The 23,895-nt window shown below is 38.5% G+C and overlaps 1 protein-coding gene across 2 annotated transcripts in view; it reads left to right on the forward strand.

Moving 5' to 3' along the window:
- Nucleotides 1-23,895, forward strand: part of MICU3 (mitochondrial calcium uptake family member 3) — a 1,861,160-nt gene that overhangs the window by 1,733,886 nt on the left and 103,379 nt on the right. For both annotated transcript variants that reach the window (XM_044062504.1, XM_044062503.1), the window contains exon 12: nucleotides 14,472-14,540. In XM_044062504.1, the coding sequence (XP_043918439.1) occupies nucleotides 14,472-14,540 (69 nt within the window). The remainder of the gene's footprint in view (nucleotides 1-14,471; nucleotides 14,541-23,895) is intronic.

The following is a 23,895-nucleotide window of genomic DNA, read 5'->3' on the forward strand; positions in this document are numbered from 1 at the left end:
AAGGAAGCCAGTCTGGTGGTCTCCTGCCATTAATAAACTCTACAACAGAAGGAAGACACTGTTGCAGAAAAAGGTGAAGTCCCAAGCCTGGATAAACTCCCTTATTAGCCTCAACAAAAAGTGGAGATCCCTCATCAAAACCTCTAAAGCCAGCTATGAAGGCAGAATTGCGGCAGATACAAAAAACCCCACAAATCCTTCTATAGTTATATCAAGAATCTCCATGGCAATACCCAGATTTGCTCTGAGTTACTGCGCAATGGTACCTCCTATATTGAGCCAACAGATATTGCCAACATACTGGCCAACAGATTCAGTGACAGCTTTACCCGGCTGTGTTCTACATGAACTGCAAAGTGAACTAGCACCACATCTGTGTGCCTTGTTCACTCACAGCCTCACCTCAGGCTTTATCCCTACCGAATGGCGCACTGCTACAGTCATCCCTCTCCATAAAGGGGGAGTGACTACAGACCCTGGGAATTATCACCCCATTAGCCTGATGAGTCTGATATGTAAGGCTATGGAGCACATCATCATGGAACTAATTAACAAGGATATAGGGAATTTCCCAACTCTAGATCCCACACAATTTGGTTTTGTAAATGGTAGATCATACCTGCTCAACCTGGTTGACTTCTTTGAGTCAGTCACCAGAGCTGTAAATGAGGATAAGGCAGTTATTGCAGCCTATCTCAATCTGGCCAAGGTCTTTGATACCATCCTTCACTCAGGAATTATTGATAAACTCACCAAACTTGGTATCAACCCCCTATATCATTAGGTGAGTTGCAAATTGGCTCACAGATAGAACCCACAGCATGAAAGTAGCGGACTCCAAGTCAGACTGCTGACCAGTCATGAGTGGAGTCCCACAGGGATCAGTCCTGGGTCCTCTCCTGTATATCATATACTTCTCAGAAGTCCAGGCCAACACGGAGGGACTCTGGCTGACCAAGTTCACAGACGACTGCAAACTGGGAGCCATTATTAACTCCCCAAGTGATGCAGACATCCTACAGAAAGGCCTCACTGAGACCAATGACTGGTGTCAAAACCATGGCCTTAAGCTTAATGCCAAAATATGCATCATCATCCCCTTTGGGAAAAACCCAGTTCCCACTAATTACCACATCGATGGGAGCCCACTGAACACTGAAGGTATTACAAGAGATCTGGGGACACAGGTTGACAGCAACCCCACCTTCGACCACCACATTGCCACTGTGGTCAGAAAGTCCTTCTATGTGGCACATCTCATTACCAAAGGTTTTGCATCCAGGAAGAAAGCGGTCACCCTCTCTCTCTACTCTTCCCTTCCCTCATTAGACCAGTCATCGAGTATAATGCCCCATTTGGCATGTACCTCACTAGACACCTGCAACAGCTGGAGAGGCCACAAAAGTACCTCACGAAGAGGATCCCAGGCCTTAAACACATGTCCTACACAGACAGACTCAAAAAACTTCAGCTGTTCTCTGTCTCATATCGTCTACTAAGAGGCTATCTCTGCTTGACTTACAAAGCCATGTCTGACCCAGCTCTGTTAGAAATGCTACATCTAAAGAAATCCCAATCCTTCTGCACCACATGCTCCAGAGACCTTAACCTCATTACTACAATCAACAGAACATGCTGGAGGGACAGATTCGTAACCCAGAGACTGCCTGTGCTCCGGAATAGACCTCCCATACATGTCAGGCAGTGCACCTCACTGGCCCTCTTCAACAGAAATCTTGATGAGTGGATGGGAAATAGAAAGTTCACCCTGGGGATCACTCCAGTGGCTCTACTTAATAGAGGCACTGGGATCTATCATCAGGCGGCACAATGCCAGGGCACTTCTATGGGCTAGGCTTGCAAAGGCTCCAGGGCCATTAGCCTAGTACACACCTATGAACTGATGAGCAAAAAAAATCATAAATAATGTTGAGTTATAAGACTTCATCAAAGGATCTCTTTGTAAACATGAAGAAACAATTAATTTGATATTGTCAGTTTTCATTTCATCTTCACATATGCGTTCGGAGCCACTCCGTCTGATCGGACTTGGCCATTAGAATCTTACATAGCTTGTGGCAACTAAAACGCTCTTGGGCACCTCCCCTTATCCATAATCATCCCTCCCTATTACCTCAGATCTCATTTGCCGCTTCGTGAAAGAAGTGGTCATTCCTGTAGCACTTGGGCAGATGTGATATCTTTAAATATTTACTGTTCCTCTCCTTTTTATTCCATTTTTATTATTCTAACTTAACTACTTTTCCCATTTTTCATTTAAACTTTCGTCCTCTCAAGTAACTTTTTATTAGGTTACTTTCCTTTTCCCTCCCATTTACCCTTTGAGATAGCTCTGCTACTGTCATTAGCAGCTTTTCTGTTATTTACCTTTTAAACTTTCAAAACAAAAAACACACACGCACACATACACACACACACACACACACATATATATATATATATATATATATATATATATATATATATATAAATGGTTGCCTATTATATTCTCAAAAGCCGACAATGTCGAATCGACATTGTTAACACAAGAATAGCGAAAGTGCAGAATGTCGAACGGGTAAACGAAAATCTCCGTAAGGGGAGATTTCCATTTACTTCAATGTACTATGGTCTCAGAGTTGGTATATTTAAGTAGTGGGGGGTGTGGAGGGTGCAGGGGGGCTTGCCCCCCTGTCTACACCCTTTAAATTTTCTTTTTTTTTAATTTATTTTTTCTGAACATTCGAAATTTTAATGGTTCGATCATTAAAGGTCGACCTTTAGTGATTCAAACCCTTAAACTTTCGATGTTCTAATATAGACCCTATATAAATACACACACACACATATATATATATATATATATATATATATGTATGTATATATATATATATATATATATATATATATATATATATATATATATATATATATATATATCTTTTTCCTTTTAGTTTATCTTTGTGTCTGTACATGGGTGTTCTCTGCCTTTCTTTTCAATGGCTGAGAAATCTGAAAAGCATAAAAACAAAAACACTACGTTGCCAAAGATGGTCTCAACAAGTAGAGAAATGCAGGAAAAAAGATGAGACGTACCACCAAGGCTGTCGTGAGATAAACACGTCATGTTAAAAGCCAAATTCTTTAATACAAACAGATAAAAATCCAAGTAGCATAAAACAAGGTTCAGGGTAGATAAGCCCTTTTTAAAAGCAAGAGGCCTTGCCAAGAAATTCAGTTGATCTGATGGAATATGCTAACTGCTTTTTGGACTTTAGTAAATACGAGCCTTGCACTCTGTTGTTTTGCTTTCCCTTAGAGTCATACTATCACTTAGGAGTGCCTGTATCTTGGCTTCCCTTTGCTTCCATTGGGTGTTTGACTTCCACCTTGTGCTTGTATTTGGCTGCTTTCCTCTTATGACTATACAGAGCCATGGTTTATTTTCCATTGGCAGATTAACTTTTTGACTAAAATTCATTGGCTCTTTCTCTCTTATGATCATGAATAGTTATGACTTGACCCCTATTGGTGAATAAGCTTCCCGATACAAGATGATTGTTTTTTTTTTCTTTCTGTGTTCTGAAAATACTACTATGAAGGGTTTTGAGATTGGCACATTTCTGATTGGAAGAAATAGTTTCTGACAGTCTCCTATTGTTTTTTTTTATATGCTAAATAGTTGATTCAGTATGATTAGCTCATTGGTGTAGCTTGTTTTTAAATTTCCGCTGATTGGTCCTTCTTTGTCTGTGACTAGAAACTGCTATTATGAATGAGTTTGTGACTAGCATGCCTCTGATTGGAAGAAATAGCTTCTGACAGCCCCCTATTGGCCATTTTGTTATGCTGAATGGTTGTTTTATATGAGAAACTCATTGGTCTAGCTTGTTCCTGGATTTTTGTTGATTGGTTCTTCTTTTTCCGTGACTAGATACTGCTATTATGAATGGCTTTGAGGCTAGCATGCCTTTGATTGGAAGAAATTGTTTATAATAGCCCCCTATTGGTTATTTTGATATGCTAAATGGTAGGTTTATATGATAAGCCCATTGGGTCAACTTGTTACTGGATTTTTCTGATTGGCTATATGTCTCATTTTAAGTAAACCACTGGTTAATGAGTGAGGATCTAAAGAAGGTTTTTTACCGAAAGTCTTTTATCCAACCGTAACCTTGTTTTATGCTACTTGGATTTGTATCTGTTTGTATTAAAGAATTTGGCTTTTAACATGATGTGTTTGTCCCACAACAGCCTTAGTGGTATGTCTCATCTTTTTTCCTGCAAATCTGAAAAGCCGGTGGGCTTCAAAAAATGTTCAAAGTGCAGGCACACGATCCCTTTTAGTGTCACACAGTTTATGCAGCTACTGTTTGGCCCCCGCCATTTACAGGAGGATTGTTCCATTTGCCATTCTTTCAACCACAGGGCCCTGGTTGAAAGGAAAAACAAGCTGATTTTGAGAGGTATGTTCCCATCTTCATTTGGACAAGCCATTTATGGCAGTGACCTTATCTAGGTCAACTCAGTCGAGCATTGCATCTTCGTCCTGTAAATATTCTGCTTGGCTCCAAAAGACTTCTCAGAGCCGAGAACAAAAGTGACTAAGACTATGGATAAGACAACACGGTTGGACCTGTTGGCCCTGACCATATCTGTTTTGGATCTGACTTGTTCAGCTGCAAGTTTATCAGGCAAGGATAGGTTGGAGCCACTGCACTCAGATCAGACCAGCCCATTCATACTGATTATGTCACTCCCAAGGACCAGGTCCTTCTATTTATCTGGTCACATCGAGAGTACGATCATCCTTTCTAAGTAGACCTAAATCTCCATCCGCCTCATTTTCCCACTGTACCAGAACATGGATGTGTTCAACTCTGGGCCATCTGAGTGCTTGATGCACCCGGTCAGGTGGGCTCAGCTCTGGCTTCAACCCTGGGTGAGCTGTCTTCAGAGCCAGAGAGGACTCTGATCCGTGGGTGTTGCCTTTCGGATCTGGAGTCCTTCTCTACTCAGGAGCAGTCAGCCTGTGGGGCTCTGCAGATGGCATAGCTGCCTCTGCAGCTAAAAAGATACCTCCCTCTTCAGATCTACAGTCTTCTGTTCTACAGCCCTTGCACACACATTCTGACCATGACATTCCACAGGGACAGCAGGTCATCAGGCCCCATGATATCTGTAAGGATACTCCTGCCACTTTGATACCTCCCTAGAGTATCCCACTGAGGATATCCCTCAGAATAGCACTTGTAAGAGGAATTATTTGGCCTCCACTGAGGAATCAGCCATGGAAGACACCGACCTGGATGAGGGAGAAGGATTTCCTCAGTTTCCTCCTGAGGATTTTTCCTTCGGGGACATCTTGGAGATCTTGAAGCAGAGAGGTGGCTGGCAGACCAGCAATCCTTCACCTGAGGAGTCAGTATATCTGGTGGCCTTCAGATCCTGTCCATCTATCTCCTGGGTAACTCCCCCTTGATGGGCATGGGAGACCCCAGACTGCATTGAACCAACTCCTAGGAGACCACACAAAATAATTACAGTGCCAGACGATAAGAAATTTTGGACAAAAGATGTTACAGTAGATGCCATGGTCATGGCAGCAACTACTAAGAAAGCACCCTCAGAGGAAAGTTCCACTATCCATCCCCATAATAGGAATTTTAGAAAGATGGATAAATGTGGGAAGCAAGTTTCCTGTTCAGTGATCTTTACGTTATGATCGCCGAATTATCTTTCACATTTTACTAGGCTTCAGAGGGATCCATTCAGAGAGCTCTCAGATACCCTTGAGAGTGCCATAGTTGAAGGGGTTCAAGAAAAGGATACTTCCCAGCTGGCAACCCTACATTCTATAGCTAACTCTTCCATAAGGCTCATATCACGTGCAGCTGAGGGAACGAGTAGAGTGGCGGGTTCGGACACATCCATGAGGAGGCATGCCTGGATGCACCTTTGCAACTTTGTGAAGCCTTTTACGTCTTCTTTCATCAATGCTCCATTTGACAGCACTTCCCTTTTTGGTCCCAAGATCAAAGATACACTATCCATGTGTGAAAAAGAAGGTAAGACACTCTCTGCCATAGTCATACTTTTTTCCACCCCACAGAGACCATATCCAAAGAGTCAGAGAGGTGGTGGCAAAATGTGGTTCAAGAAATCACGAGGGTCTTATCATGACACACATGGAGATAGTTCTCCCAGAGGCAGAGGGGGAACAATTCTGGAAGATGCTCTAATGTAGTTTAGATCAGGGACAGTGTTCTTTAGTCAGTTGGGAAATTATAACTAATCAGATCAGTTAGAGTTTTTCTAAATGTTGAATTTCTATCCTTCGGTATTGATTTCATTTTGGGCGGCCATGGTGGTGCAGCGGTTAGCATTGCTGCCTCACAGCAAGATGTTCACTGGTTCGATCCTCTGCTGGGGTGCCTTTTGTGTGGAGTCTGCATGTCCTGCCCGTGGTCGCGTGGGTTTCCTCCGGGTGCTCCGGTTTCCTTCCACATCCCAAAGACATGCTGTAGGTGGATTGGACACTCTAAATTGGCCCTAGGTATGAGTGTGTGCATATGTGTGCCTTCTGTGGAAGGTTGGGCACTGTGCTGGCAACTCAACATTGTAAAACTCCACTGCCGATCATGAGCGGACAGGTGATCCGCTGTGGTGACCCCTAACTGGGAAAAGCCGAAAGAAGAAAAAGAAGAAGTATTGATTTAATTTTCCTGGTGATTGAGTTCTGTTTCTTTATTGGAAATTACTGTTTTATATTTTTAATAATTTTGTTCATTAGTAAATATTTTTATTAACTTACATTGTGGTTGATCAATCGATGATTTCTTTAGTGATTTGAGAGTGCTTATACTTGCCTTCATAACTTAATGGGCCACTCCAAAAGCCTGGCTGCTTAGGTCATTTGCTATCATTTGTTTAGTATCTAATTTTCATAATTGGACACCCCTTTAAAAGGGCATGAAGACACTCTGATAGGTGGCATCATTACCGTATTATTTTGGGGAAGGGACACAACTGGAAATCTGTGTCAGGCTTTCCCAGAAGTCTTTGGATCTGTGAGATTTAATTTATTTAAGTGTGAGTGTATCAGAGGTCTTAAACTGGGACACATTGCTGTGAAGTGTGTAATATAGAGTTACATTAGGGGTGGACAAAAGTCTACAGTCCAGTCCCAGGCTATAGCGCATGTTCCTGTTGTGCTCTTAGGGAAAAAATGTGAAATATTACTCCTATTTAAGTGACAGTCTCACATTGGAGTCAACAGTTAGGATTGATGCTCCTTAGTTTAGTAGGAAACATCACATTATTGTTGACAGTCCGGTGGAATATTATCTGGACGTCACATTATTTGGTGGCAGTTCAGTGAGATATTAACTGGACATTGCAGGTATAACCATAAATTATGAAAAATCTCAGTGGAAACCTTCCCATACACTAGAATTTATAGAAGCAGTTCTAGATTTGAGTCAGAGGATTGCAAAGCTTCCATCCTCCAGGGTGCAGACAATCAGATGCCAAACTTCCAAACTGCTTAAAAACAGGATGATAGAGCTCATTACATCCTTCAGCCTCTGGGGTCCATGGTGGCAGCTATCACCTTGGTCCTACTAGTGAGATTTCACATGTGAATACTACAATGGCTACTAGCTGCTCAGTGGTCAATTCTTCAAAAGCCCATGTCCTACCAGATTCTCATCATGGACACTTGCAAAAAAGACCTTTCCTGGTGAATTCTTTCCACTCAACTAATGCAAGGCAGACCTTTTATTCCCCCAAAGCCACAGGCCACAGTGACAATGGACGCTTCCCAGATAGGGTGGGGGGGGGCATTATCTAGGGAAGATGGTCCATGGCACCTTGTCTGCCACCGAGGCCAAGCTACACATAAACATCCTAGAGATGAGAGCATTGTTTCTAGCATTGCAAGCCTTTCAGGATGCTCTCCCTTGAGGAAAGGTGGCGATTTGGTCATACCTTTTCTTCTTCCGTGACCACCTCATAATCTATGCTCTCTCTCATGTCTAGATCATTTCTAACCTCATCTTTTTCTATCCAGTTTCCCACTATAAACCCTTCCTCAGCTTATTTTGAGGAACTACAATATCTACACTACAATAAGGAATTATATCAGATAATTGTATAGTACACATCAGCTATAATAGCATAGAATGTAATTTCTGGTGTACTGTATGTCTTGTATATTTTATTTGTAGAATTTCTTTTATAAGTTTGGTATAATTTCTTGTATAAGTTTTTGTATAATCTCTGTATGTGGAGCTTTTCTCCTGGGCCTCCATTGAGAATGGTTCTTATCCCAATCAGACTTTCCCGGTAAACAAATGTAAAATAAAATAAATAAATAAATAATTGTTGGTGGTCTGGTACATAAACAAACAGGGAGGGACCAGATCATACACCCTGTGTTGGGAAGTGCTCAGAGTGTGGCAATGGGTGATCTCATCCAACTGCTTTTTTGTAGCAATGCACATTCCAGGAAAGTCCAACGTGATAGCAGACAAGTTGAGCAGATCCATCCTCAAGCTTCACGAGTGGTCCCTCAACCAGAAAGTGGTGGAAAACATCTTCTGCAGGTGGGGTCAGCCTTGCTGTGACCTCTTTGCATCTCCCTGAACAACAAATGCAGAAGCTACTTTTCCTTAATTTCCCCGGCAGGGGAGTCACCGAGGGATGTTGTAGTGTGTGATTGGCCTTCCAGTCTACTGTATGCCTTTCTCCCAACTCCCTTGTTTCCCAGATTTATCCAGAAAGCAATCAGGCTGAAGAAATCAGTAATCCTCATTGCCCTAATTTGGCCTCAACAAATCTGGTTTCTCTTCCTTTGGCCTCATTTACTGAGAAAACCTTGGACTCTGGATCCCACTCCAGACCTACTGTCACATCTGACAGGAATGATTCATCCCAGCCTGTCCAACCTCAAGCTGACAGCTTGACTTCTCCAATTCCATTGATAGCCAGACAACCTCTCCAGTGCACCATATCTTACTAGCCTCCCATAAGCCTTTTGCTCAAAAACTTTATAAGAGCAAATGGAGAAGATTTGTATCCTGGGCTAATCAATATGGCACAGATCCCTTCACTGCAGCAGTCCACTCTGTTCGGGAGTTTTTGGCTCATCTGTTTGATAATAGAGCAGCTGCCTTTACGATTAAAGTGCAGTTAGCAGCAATCTCTGATTTTCATGTTGGGAAGAATAACTTGTCACTCATTTCCCACAAACTCTTTCTGAAAGGGGCCCTTTTGCTAAGACCACTTTATAAGGAACCCTCCCCTCCATGGGACCTAAACTTAGTTTTACATTTTATTGTTCATCCCCCTTCTGAACCCGCAGCTACATGTGATAACAAATTTTTATTTTGGAAGACAATCTTTCTAGTAGCCATTATGTCTTCTATAAGGATATCAGAGATTCAGGCATTATCTTCCCAATCTCCATACCTGATTTTCCATAAAGACAGAGTTTCCTTGCACATCAACCCCTCCTTTTTACCCAAGGTTGTTTCAGAGTCCAATGTCAATCAATCTGTTTACTTACCCATCTTCTTTCCTAACTTCAGTAACAAAGGTGAATACGTTGCTGCATTTGATGGAAGTCCATAGACAATTATATTTTTACCTGCACAGGACAAAAGATTTTAGGAAGGCAAATCAATTATTTATTTGCTTTGAAAGCCCTAGGAAAGGCCTTCCAGTATCCAAAGTTAATGTACCAAAATGGCTCTCTGATTGCATTGCCTTCATCTACACCAAACATAGTATAAATCTTCCTAAACCTGTTCAAGAAAACTCAACCATAGCCATGGCCACTTCAGCAGTTTGTCAGACCAATGCATCCATGGACGAGATTTGTGCAGTGGCCACATGGGCTAATCATCATACCTTTATCACTCATTACAAATTGGATTTGGTCTCCAGAGTAAGGGCCTCCTTTGATTCAATGGTTTTGAGGAACATCCTTCCATGAGTCCACCCAAGATAAAGATAGCTGGGGACTCTATCCCAAATGTGAGGACAAAATGAAAATTGACAATATCAGATAAATAAGTTATGTACTTACAATAATGTTCCATCTGTATTGTCGATTTTCATTTCACCTCACATCCCCACCCTCCAAGCCCCCAGCCTTTGCTCCTGGTAGAGCGGGAAGTTCAGCATTAGTGGATTAGCTATTTTTCTCCATATTTCAGAAATGGTCTCACCGTGATCATTAATGTGAAATTCTCTGTATATATTCCTTCATAAGATAGCTTTAGCAAACAAGATCTGAGGTAACAGAGCTGAATGTGTTATGGGTAAGGGAAGGTGCCCAAGTGCTTTTTGGTTGCCATGAGCTATTCTAACAGCTGAGTCAGATCTGATGGATCAGATCCAAACCCATATGTGAGGTGAAATGAAAATCAACAATACAGATGGAACATTATGCTAAGTACATAACTTCTTTTTAACCATGGTTTGATGATCCTAGTTAAAGCTGTTAGGAAGTGTTTCACATTTTGCCCATTTGCTCTATACTGTGAGAACAACTATTCCATATTTTAGAGATAGACAGTTAAGAGCTGTGAAGAGAGGGGAAGGAATGAATGAATATGTTGGGAAGAAGTGTTGAAAGTTACAGTTTGGGATGCAAATATAAGGTACAGAAATGGTAGTATGTACAATATCAGATCACAGTGCATCTATGAAAATTGTTGTTAAAATGTACTTGCAATGCAAAGAAATAGTTTTAAGCTGCAAAATTTTCACTTATGTGTAATAGAATACATATGTAATAAATGGTATTATGAATGTTGCTCTATTGTACTGCGTGCGTAACCAGTTATTTCCTTTGATTTAGATGTCAGCTGAACAACAAATCCCTCATTAGAAGTGTTATTTTTCATGTAAAGTGACATGTAAGATACAAAACATTTATTGATAATACCTAGCAGTAACAGAGAGGTTTCCATTGTAGCAAGAAATATATATATATATATATATATATATATATATATATATATATATATATATATATATATTTTTTTTTGCCTCTGGAAGAATAACTGTTTTTTTCAACACTATCACATTGCTCAGCATCTTTTGCTTGCAGCGCACATTTACACCTTATTTCATGCTTAGAGAATTTCCAGCAAATATTTAAATATTTCAAATTAACTGTGTTGCAAACCAAATGTTATAAAATTTGATGGCACATCTCATACACTAGTGAAACTATTACGTTTAAATGCTTAATTGCTGCTTGCTGTAAATTGTTTACATTTCCACACACTTGCATGACATAATCTCAAGTAAACATTGTGGTGACGTGATTTAGAAGCTGAAATGGGCAGCTTAGGAAAAAGTCACAATTTCAAGTCTCTTTCCACTATAGTTCTATACCGTCATCAAGGGCAGTTAAATGAAAGGGCAATGCTTGCAGTGGGTTATGTCAGAAACTCATATTTTATTATTGTTCTTCCTATCTAAAAGAAATGCAGTGGTGTCGCTGCTTATTTTTGTTTGCTTTTGAAACATTAAACTGCTTGACCAGTAATGCACATGCTGGTTTCAAATCCTTAATATGCTCATTTTTATACCTTTGGGAAAGGAACATGTTATATTCTATGCAGTGATGCATTCTAGAAGAGTTTGGCCATTTATGGTCTTTCGCCCTTTGCCCATAATTTCTATCGGAGTATGAAGAAATGGGTCTGCTGTAGCATGAATAACTCAAGAAAATATACTAGGACAATCACAAAACAACTATACCAATAATTTTTGCTAAGAGTTTGGTTTATTGAACATTGGCTCATATGACATTTCAGGGCACATGATTTATACTCGTCACTTTGAAATATAATTTGTTGACAAAGTTGCATATGATATATTCTCCTAATTTGGTGTGGGGTTACTTTCCTTAGGTGAGTACTATATCTACACTCTCAGACCTTTCTTCTATGCAATATATGAGTGCATCATTTAATATAAAGTATTAGTTCTGGAGTATGAAGTGTCCATGTCTTGTTCAAGAACATGATGGATTTTCTTCAACTGCTGGAGAAGATTATTGAAGACTTTTTGGTTGTATTTGAAAATGACTAGGCTTTTTTCACATCCTTTTATAACCATTTTAATAGTAGGTTGTTTGCTTATCTTTGTCATAAAGTTTGAGGAGTAAAAACACATGGAAGAAAATATAAGGTTATCATGGAGAGATTAGCCTCATCTTTATTCCAAAATTAGAATTAGAGATCTTATGTGACTATAGCTTGTTTAATCAAGCTGTATAGATTAGCTGTATAGATTAGCTCCTAACACCTTTTTAAAACTATGGCTGCAGCTAGCCAGGCTTAAGAAGTTCTGAATGTTATCTAGGGAATCTGGACCTTCGAACTTTCAGACTTATAGAGTTAACAAGTTCCTCTGTATAACTGACCTACTTATTTTGTCATAGAAGGACAGAGACTGATTGCTGTTTTTAGCAACAAATTTTAAAAATTCACTGTTGCACTGGCCTCAGCAAATCTCAACATTTTTACCAGAATTGCCTGTTTTCTACTTCACAAGGCTGTACCATTTTCCTGGTATCAAGATTTAATTTTAGCGATCCCTGAACCCAACAAAAGTCCCCAAAACTGAAATAACATTTGTGTCATCCTCTAGCGTATATACAAATCTATATAAAATCTATATGTCATTGTGAATTAGCTGGATAATATTGTTACTCATGGATCATCTCTAGTCTGACTAGGCTGTTTTTGAACAAGACTGATTGGTCCCAGGCAATGTTTGTGGTGATCTTGGGATTATTTATATAGCTTGGGGGGCATCCCGTGGTCACTTTAGTTCTCAGATAAGACTTTAATTGACTGTCATGGGAATTCCTATTTTACACACTTTACAAGCATGTGTGCCCATAAGTGTTTATAGGTTCATAGGTAAGTACTAGGCTAGCTGTTGTTGTGGGCCAATTTAAGCCTAGCTAATTTCCTTCAAAGGTGAGAACCAAACCCTGTACCTTATGTCTGTGAGGTAAACACTTTAATATTAGGCCAGCCTCCACCATGTGGCAGAAAGCTATGTCAATTTTTAATCCACTTAAGCCTGGCATTAGTCTTGAGATGATGGAATGAAGGAAATGTTATGGCGTAGTTCCCAGGTATAACCCATTTATTTTTTATCTGCACATTTGCTTATATTTTTCTTTGGACAACTATTAGCTATCAGTCTATCTGAAAGGTGCATGATAACTGGGGGGTAAGAAATAATGGGTTTAGTAGATATAGTTGATCTGACTGACCTTATCATGATTTTCTGTAATAGGGTTAATTCTTTTAAATCGTATGAAGCCTATGAAACAGACACATTTATAGTGGAACTGGGGTTAGAAATTACTGCTAAGTTTCCAACAAAAAACAGAAATCTGATATATTCTGTCTCATGTTATCTTGCAATAGGATTCTAATGCCTGTGGGGATAACATGCTTTGCTTTCAGTGATGAGCAGCTGTGGGTTTAGTAATAATCATTTAGTTTAATGAGAAGAGTACTGCAAACATTTTTCCTGAGGTATGTTCATGCTTGTTTTTGTTGGAGGAAGATTGCCTTCCCTACCATGGCATAGTCTTTCTCATTAGATGGCAAACATCAGTTTAACTACCATGCACATGCTGTCCTGATGTTGATTTTTGGGCAAATGTTCTTAGTGGTTTCTCCCTTAAAATAAGTTATTCTTCTAATAAATGCACAGAATATAAATGTTCTAACCTGTTAATTTTTATTTTTCTGAAAAAAAACTGATTAGCTTGAATAGAGAACTCCCTGGATCACAGAAAGATCTCTAAGTAACTACCATTCTTTGTTGAACCCCATCATTTGCTAACATGATAGTCGAATGGTAAATGCTACATATTTTCCTTTTCTGTAGATGATTGCTACAGTGTTTCTGTGTATATCTGAGCACTGCTGGAATTGCATATCCTTTGGTTCAAAATTTCCTTCCCTTTGCTATACTGTATTTTTGCTTTGGTTATTTCCATAAAACTAAAATTATCAAACAAAAAATGAAAAAGGGTTGTGCATATGTTATGGCATATTGTTCATGCCTGGGAGAGAGAGGACGACCAAATCTCTACAAATCTCGGTGATACAAGACAGCAGTTTCATCCTAGTAGCAACAATCCTAAAATATATTGTCTACACCACGGACATGCTGAGAACTAACTGAGCAGGAACTGCTCCTTTATCTGTTGCATGAGACCATATTTAGAAAAATCCTTTTTGTACAGTAGCAAAGGGCTTAATTTAATGCCTGAAATCTAAGCACTTATTTACTAACCTTTGACAGTTATAGTCTTCTTTCACTTTATTAATTTGCTTTGCTTATTTTCTTTCTTATGGCTGTATTTTCTCCACACTTACATCACGCTATATTTCTGTACTCTTCTATGTTTTCCCTCACAGAGTTACAAAACTGATCAAGGGTACACTACATTCAAAGCCTGCCTGAAGAAAGAACTTTACAGCAGATAAGTATGTCGAATTCACTGCCTCTTTTATCACATTTTGCCTTAGCATGTTAAGGTCTCAGTGGTGCTGCATGATACTAACATGTTTGCTTTCTGATTGTTTCCAGTAACTTTCATTTTTTTCTCTAAAGTATTGAGTGTTGAGTAAACATGCTATGCAGCGTAAGTGCTATTAGTGGAACAGTAAATCAGTAAATGTTATTTACATCTCAGATGCATTGCCCAGGGCTCCATTTGCTATGTGAAAAGTATGTATCTACTTTTTCTCCATTAAATGTGTCACACACATCAACTGGCAGTTAATTGTTTCCAGTACAGGAGGCTAATAATCTCTCTAGTTGAATTCAGTTATTTCAGTATTACTAAACATGCCAGCCAAGCTCACATGCTGTAAATCTCATAAATTGTGAACATGGACTGTATTAACTGTTTCATGAGTTTTGACTACTATATAATATGATAGCCTTTGATGTTTTTCAGGCATCAGTGAAAAGACTCTTTTAAGTGGTTGTTTTTTTTTTTTTTAGAAAAAAAGATAATAGGTTAAATGTTAAAATAAAGGAGCCTGAATGGTTTATCTTAGAGAATCACGGTTGCAAAATCCCAGGCAAAACAGTAATGACATTACGCTTACCACAAATGAAAGGAGAACATCTTGTCAATACATTTCTTATTATGTTGTATTTCTGCTATATCTATCCATCCAACATCATGAATTTGACAGTATCACTGACTACCAGGGGATACGACTTCATTCAGATGCTGAAAATTTTTGTTTGGCTGGTACATCAGTACCATGAACTGAACTGACTTTAATGACAAATTCCCACACTTCCTGGTCATTATAGTCAAGGTTACCATGTATTTGTTGTAAGTATTTCTGATATCATAAGGTATTTACTATCTTGCCCCTCCCCCCCAATCTGGGAGTCAGCCAGTTCTTCCTTTTCCTAAACTTTTGTTGGTTCTGTGGTGTATTCCTTCATCTCAGTCAATCATTTGTTTAGTAGCAATCATTTCACTTCTTTAGCACTCCTGTTAACTATTAGTATGAAAGCAAACTCAGGATTATGGTATAGGCTAAAGAGAAATGAGGAGAAGGAAGACAGTCAAGTTGAAAGGTCATAGATGCATGCATTAAACAGATGGTAGAGAGCATGCCTTTTGTTTTGCCCCCCCCCCCCCCACATCAGCAATGAGTTCTCACTCCTCATGACCCACTCATTCTCCCAGCTTTCAGGGATATTGATAAAAGGAGGTGACATCCAGGGAATCATAAGCCATCGTCCTGCAGGATGTCAACAGATTTGAATCATGCTCCTTTCCCTTATTGGCTGGCAGGAGCAATGCAGTGTCTGCTAATCTATACTTCAATGAAGGTATGTGCTGCTACACACTGACTATGCCTAACTAGAAAGTGATGCTGTCATTGGCAGACTTACATCCCCATGTCTTGACTTCTCACAGAAAGCTATTTTATTTAATATGATCAGCTAGATATTTTTCCTGCAGTGGGACATATATTAATCCCTATCCACAGGACTGGGAAGACCGTATGAGCTATTCATTCGCACCACCTCTCAATCAGCTTCACTAGTGCCCAGGACATTTGCTAAATCTGACTAATCTGGTTACAGTTAGAGCTTCATTCCTTCCAGTGATGCTTTTTCAAAGAGGATTCATACATCAGAATAACAGAATGGCTGTCTGCTTACCTTCCCTCTGTGATCATTGACCTGCTTTTTCAAACAGCATTCATATTTCCTTAGCACATAAGTCACATCTGTCCCATACTTCTGTGCCTTGCATGGTGGTGCAGTGCACATCAACAAATCATGCTGCAAAAGGCATTTTTAAATTTCCATTTCATTGGCACATTCTTTGTAAAAACAGCTTTTTAATAGGTTCATAGGTTCATAGATAGATACTAGGCTATCTGCCCTAGGGCATTTATAAGCCTAGCCAGAGTGTATTTGGCTTCCGCATCCCTATTAGATTAGCCTACTGTGCCTCTGTAAAGTAGGTCACAGAAGGTACCCTTTTAAGATTAGTTTACTGTGCCTCTGTCTAGCAGGGACACAGAAGAGATCCCAGGGGTGAATTTGCGATTTCCCATCCACGCGTCCAGATTTTGCTTGAAAAGGGTCAGCGAGGGGCTATGTCTAACATGAATTGGGATTCTATTCCAGAGTGAGGGGAACCTCTGGGAAATAAATCTGTCCCTCCAGCATGTCCTATTTATTTTTGTGCTGAGGTTTAGCTCCCTGTAGCGTGTAGCTCTAAGGGACTTGGATTTTTTGAGGTGGAGCATGTCCATTAATTCTGGGTTTGACATGGCTTTGTACGTCACGCATAGATCACCCCTGAGTAGGCGCCTCTAAGTAGGAAAAACAGGATTTTTAGTTGAGAGGTGGGATTATTTTACTATCTCCAAACCCATATAAAAGTAGGAAGTGTGGGGGCTTATCTTTGATTAAAAGCTTTACTTCTGGTTTGGACATATAGTATAGCAATTTATTCATGTTATCACTTGCATTTCCACAGCATTCAATGACTACTTGCTAAATAGCATAGCTTGCAGCCTCATACATTTGTCTGTATACATACTAGGCTCTCTTGTTGCATCTTCAGGTTTTTTTGTTGCATAAAGTCATTCATCTCATGACGTGGTTTTCCACTGCAGTAGTCTTAATTCATCACTTGTTAATGCCTCATAATCATACAATTTACTTATTCTTGGCATTGAAACCTCTGATAAAATAAACCTCAGTTAAGTTTTCTTTTTAGCCTTAATGCTACCCTAACAGAAACTCACTAACCCTTTAAAGTGTGGTATTTAATTTATCCTGATAATTTTATCACACTAAGTCATTTTGTTCTTCACCTTGAAAAAAAATGGGAGGAATTGGAAGTGGGACTGCAGAAGACTTGAAGCTCAACAAGTAGCTTAAGGGTTCTTTGAAATTCTGGATAAGGAAAACAAACATAAGAACACCCAGATCTTTTGTCTTCAGAAAGATGCCCTTGGTTGCTTCCCTTGTAAAAAATAACAGCTGATCCAAAAGGGTTGTGACATGGACCAAGAAAATTGTAAAAGGGAGTTGTGCTATAAATCTCCCACACAAATTAAGGTCTCAGACAAATTGTGCAGGCAAAAGAAACATTGTGGGTAAGCACAAGTCTTAATAAAAGCAGACAACGTCTCCAAAAGTATGACAGACATAAGAAGTGCTCTAACAGAAGTCACAGGATATCGATGAGTCCATTCTCATATCTTTGCACTTTTACAAGGCCATGAACAGATGTACAATAGACCCCCTAATGTCAGACCTAAACACAATCAGGAGTGCTTTGTCTGTTAACAGCTACCAATAGTCTGACATCAAGCTTAGACTAATGCAGGCCTCTTAGCCAGTGTAGTGTGGATCATACCTATCAACTGTACAGATTTTTGCAGAATGTCCAGATTTTTGCCTCATATTTTTATCTGTTTTTCATAAAATTGTAGTTTTCTGGCAAATTAGTGGCAAATCATTAAAAACCGAGTTTAGAAACTAATGACAGACATTTGAGTTTCAGACTTAAAACCCTTAAGAAAATTCATGCTACTGCAAAATCTGTTATTCTAGCAACCTTTTAAGTTTGTAAGAGCAATATTTTAAAAATCTCCCTATTTTTGGGCCTTTGCCCCACTTTTATTTATGGCTTTGTCCAGATTTCTTGCTCTAAGAGGTTGAGAGGTATGGTGTGGATGTTGAAACTAAATAAATTTTAATGTTATGCTGTAGTAGTGCCAGTTCAGTGATAAAATAGTTACTAGAACTCTATCATGCTCTTTTGAGGCAGTCAAGTCTGTAAGTCAAAAGCACAACTAACGAGCAGAATGTATATTTTAATGGTTATTATACTAAACAGTGGTGCAGATAATTCAGCACTCCTTTTCCTGTATTGCAGCCTTCTGTATTAGTGTTACAGGGAAGAAGTCTATTAGCACATTAAAAATGGAGAACAATAACAATGGATTCTTCCATAGATCGTAGCCAAGCATATACCATAAAAACAGAGGTCTACAAATTAATGTAAGGTGTTTCTCCAGCACAAATGCACTGAATATCTAAATGTCAAATGTATGCATTAATAGCGTGCAGGTAAGCCATCAAAGAAGATAACAGTGTTCAGAGTGATATATGCATTACTAGATAAACAACTAAGTACTGGTAAAGTAATAGTTCTAGTGTATATGCTACATTTCCAGTTCTTTACTGGAAGATACAGCACACATAAAAACAGTTGTTATGATGGGGAGTAAAACCACAAGAGTGTGCCGTACAATCAGAAATATGAGTCTGTTCCCTGAGGTTGGGATGAAGGACTGTGCTGAATAAGTTGGTGTAGATTTCCAAAAGTCTTGGCTACACCTTTGGATTCTGGATGTCAATTCAATGAGAAGTGCTTTACAGAGTGATACGAATCCCTCATTTCAGGATATATAGGATATGACAGTTTTATAGACAAGTACTACCTGTTGAGTTATACAAGAATTATTAAAAAAAATATAATGATGGAATAAAGTGCTCTACTGAAAATGTTTCACAGAGAACAAGGATTAGCATTTCATTCTATTTTAGGTATACCCAAAGAAATGTTCCTGCAATGTTCATTGTTCAGCTTACAATGTAAAGAAATGTACTTTTGAAAAGTGGGCAAGCTTTATTATGCATTCTTTCCTTTCTTAGATAAAGAAGGACCTCTGGATAATTAAAAAGCATATTTAACATACTTTTGTTGCATATACCAAACAGATGTAGCCAGGAAAGGACGTGAGGTTTTGAGGTTTAAATAGCACTACCACTTTTCATCCTACTGTGAGGTGTACCTTCAGTGTTCAGTACAGGAAGTGGAAAGGTGCTTGGCTGCAGTGTTTATGGTCTTGAAATCCCTGTAAATCTGCTCACTTGTATAGAGATGTTTGATTGCAGCACAAGCCCAGCAGTGGCTTGTATACATTACCAGATTTTACAAAAGAGCCACAAAACTCCTGGGTAGCACTTTCTCAAACAGTTGTTTCTTGCGTACTTTTTTTATTTAAGTTCAGATAATTTATTTCGTCCATGAAAGAATGTGGCAGGCAGCCTTTTATATGATGGTAATGACCAAATGAGATCAGGTCACAGTCAAGCAAATGCAAAAAGGCTTTGGAATGTATGCATTCCTCAGCTCTCTTGGTGCTAAATTATTAAAAGCACAGACTTGACAGCAAAAATCATAGTGAGGCAAAATAGAGATTCCCCTGCTACCTATTTATACTAACACTGAGATCAGTGAGGGTAAGGAGAAATCAATGTGATACTACAGTCTGAACTGTTAAATACATAAAGGTTCATAGGTTATACCTTCATAGATAAGTACTAGGCTGGCTGCCATTGAAGGGCATTTTAAGCCTAGCCATTTTCCCTTTTTGTGCTCAAAATAGTCTGTCCCATTTAGTTATAAATTTGGCTTACCCATCCCATGGTCAGTAGTTATATATTACCATTAATAAGAATAACGTGGCAATAATGTCATGGAAACTGCACATTATCACATATTACAGTATCAGTTGCTAATGTGTCACATTTTAGCCTGGCAGATGGTGCATCCATTGTTTTCTTTAATGAAACGGGTTCCTCAGGTGGGTACATATGAAGCAGTTATTGCAACAAGACTTTAATTTTGTTTTCCAACAACAAAACCATCCTTTACAACAGATGTCTCACATTACAACTGGGATACGCTTATGGGAAACCTGTGTAATCAAGAAGTGTGGTTTCCTCAAGACAGACAATTGTACAGCAACAAGAAAGAAGTTCAACCATTTGTTCTGACATTTGAAATACTTACAACTACAACAGCCATGAAATGTCCAGGAAATAATGAAAATAATGAAAGGACATAAGCAGAACAGCTGCGTTGTAGTATATCAGTAATTACTACACTAAACAATTGCTAAATTTCTCCTGTAACCATGTTGTTATAGCAGCACGGACTCACAACTGGAATTACTTACAAACCTTTATAGCTAATGAAAATATATAGCACTCAACTAGTAAGCTGATGGAAAAAATGCTAACAGCATCTTGTTGCTTTTCACAATGACAATTCCATGCACTGATGGTGAATCAGTAATCCAGTAAATGTCACACTATGGGTCACATTACTTGGAACTGACAAAATGAGAAGAGATGTCCAAATCAGTCTTTTTTCAAGAGGGAGCACCCAAATGACTGCTTAAAATATATATGTTATTGTAGCCAGCTGATATAAGTTTACTATCAAAATCGCGGAATTCACAACCGCGAACGTTGGTATCCTCGATGCATTTCATCGCCTCATAAATATTAATGAGGTCAGATGATCGACCCATACCATCGACAGTCCATTTTCGATGTTAATGTCGACAGTTGCCGTTTACAGAAATGTTGCATTTCTGTGCCCTGTTGACAATCTTCTTAACTGCCTTTCACTTGACTGTCTACATACCGTCTGTTGCTCCTACCATATTTGAAGAGGAGCTGGACCTTAAACTGATTTTCAATATTTTGATTGTAATCCAGATAGATATCATGCAATTAACATAGAAATTATTCTTTCTGTATACAGTTCTGAACAGACCTTATTCCTACTTAAAGAATGGAGGAATTGCCTTGTATCTCATTTACTCCTTCTGTCAATAGTTTTGTGCAGATTAATAATTCACATATTTAAAATAAATCAGTGGAGTATATATATTCCACCAACTTTCTGAAATATCCATGGCACAACCAATGAACACAGGTGCTTTGTACTGGTACCCATCAGTTGTTGGATGACAGATACACACACTTGAAAGATAGGCAAAAGAAATGATTTTTCATTGACAGTATCAGGGAGATTAATATGGAACTGAGAAAATGGAGGCCTGTATGATGACCTTATACTTCTTTTATGTTTTTTATTTATTTGTTTGTTGGTCTTAAGTGGATTCCCTGTTGTAATGCTGAGACCTTTAGTTGCAAGACCTGGAATTATGAAAAAAAATGTGAAACTACATGAGAAAAGCAACAAACAGCTGCACAGATATCACAGTGAATAGTTTTAATCCTGTTTTAGTGCTTTTATTCCAAAAACTACAGGAACTTTTTCAGAAACAGTAAAGCAATGTCCTGGATGCCTTTAGAAAGCCCAAAAGGTGCCAAATGAGAAAAAAATAAACTGGCAGTACTTAGAAAAAGTGTGTGTACATAACACTGCAAACCAAACTCAGAAATAATTTAAGTTAAAAAGATAGTGTCAGACACCCAGTAAAATAGAAGAAATACTTGGAAATTATGAATAAAATCCTAAAAGTAGTGTAAGTTTTAAAAAATGTATATGGTCAAATAGATATATAATCAAATACTAGCAGCTTTAGCTTTAAGTGTAGGTTTAATGGAAGTAAAGTAATTTATTCCAGGGTAAATGCCTGCATTCAAAAGTAGTTGCCAAAAAAGCTCACACTGCTCTAAATGGAGCTCCCAATCACCTCCCACAATAAGCAATGGGACTTTCTTCAGAACTGTAAAAACACATTTCTTAAAGTCTTTACATATAATAAGAGTGTTTGTATAGAGCATTTACATTGTGTTCCTTTTTATTCACATAAACATGCTTGTAAATTATTTTTCTCAATGCCCCAATAGTCTTGCCAATATAAAATACTGGGCAGGAAGAACAAAAGGCAATGTAAACAACCCCTTTTGTTTCACAGTTATAATTGCTTCTCACTGATAACAAATTGGGGAAACCTGCCACAGAAAAATATGTGCCTTATAAAAAAAATGCATTGCTTGCAGGTGTCACAGCACTTCATTCCAGCATTTCTAACTACAATGTCAATGCAATCTCTGTTACTTTCAAATTAAAATTTTACATTCTCACTGTTCTTGTAGATGAACTTCGGTTGCTCACCCAGCTGGTTTGTCATACCAAAAGTTCCAAAAAACATGTTCCAATGGCTGTTGATTGCCTGTTTTAAACAAAAAAAGAAACTGTTGTATTCATCCACAAAGTCTTGGGACATATCTTCATGACTATCAGCAGGCTCCTTAGGATGAAATGAGTGAGAATGTCTTATTAGGTCCTGATATCTAGTACTCTCCTGTTCCAAAACACAGTTGTATAAATCATCCAACATCTTGGATGGGTAGCTACAATCCCTAAAAAGTTGTTTCATATAGTTAGCTTCTTTCTGAAAAATGTCATAATTTGAGACAAGCCTATTCAGGAAAATCAGCTGACCTTTAACTAAATTATTTTTCTGCCACAAGGGATGTTGGCTTCCAGAATATAAATAGGCATTGGAAAAAGTCTGTTTTCCATAGATATTGGACTCGTATCTGTACTTCTCTGCATTCCTTATATATGGTGATGTCTAAAAAGTTAATATCATTGTTGTGCTGTTGGTAAGTAATCTGTAAGAAATTGGTTCACAGTCTTGTGCATACACACTTTTTCTAAGTACTGTCACTTTAAGTTTTTCTCATTTTGGTGCCTTTTTGTTTTTTTTAATGCATCCAGGAAGTTGCTTTACTGTTTCTGAAAAAGTTCCTGTAGTTTTTGGAATGAAAGCACTAAAACAGGATTAAAACTATTCACTGTGACATCTGTGCAATGTTGAGTTGTTTTATATGCTTGTGAGTATGCAGTTTTGTGGAGTTTACTGGTTAGCAGTTTTTGTGTTCTCTGCTTTTCAGAATGTCACAGCTTGATTTATTTACTGATTTGGACACGGCTTCTACTCTTCTTGGAGGTTCACAGTTGAACTTAGCTTTACTTTTAGATGGTATTGAGAGAGATGCATATGGGATTTAACAACCACAATGAATTGGGGTGGCCCTTTAAAATTGATTTTTAAAGTAAACATGGTAAGAAGAGCACCACTATACACAAAACAAAGTCACTATATCAGTACAAACTCCATTATAAAAGCATAATAAGATTTAGGTGTGGTTTATAGTCTGCTAAGAGCATACCTGTGGTGCTAAAAGAACTTAGCACAAGCCCACAAGCCTTATTCTACACTAAGGATGTTGCTCTTATCAGACTGTAGACCACACCTAATCATATCTTATTCCTTATGTACACTAGAGTTTTTTTATATAAGTTATTCAAAGAAATAGAACCTTTTGGTACATAGCCATGGAAAGAATACCCATTCATTCACCCTGTCTGGCACACATGCTAAGTTGCTCGTCAGACTTCCTCAACAGACACTCACTATTAATATGTTTATGAACTTGGATAAAACAATATTTATATACTTAACCAATTGTTGAGGAAGTGAGATGGATAGACATATTCAC

This window comes from Protopterus annectens, chromosome 2.part1 (assembly GCF_019279795.1).
Source record: "Protopterus annectens isolate FY-2018-M chromosome 2.part1, PAN1.0, whole genome shotgun sequence".
Lineage (NCBI taxonomy): Eukaryota > Metazoa > Chordata > Ceratodontiformes > Protopteridae > Protopterus > Protopterus annectens.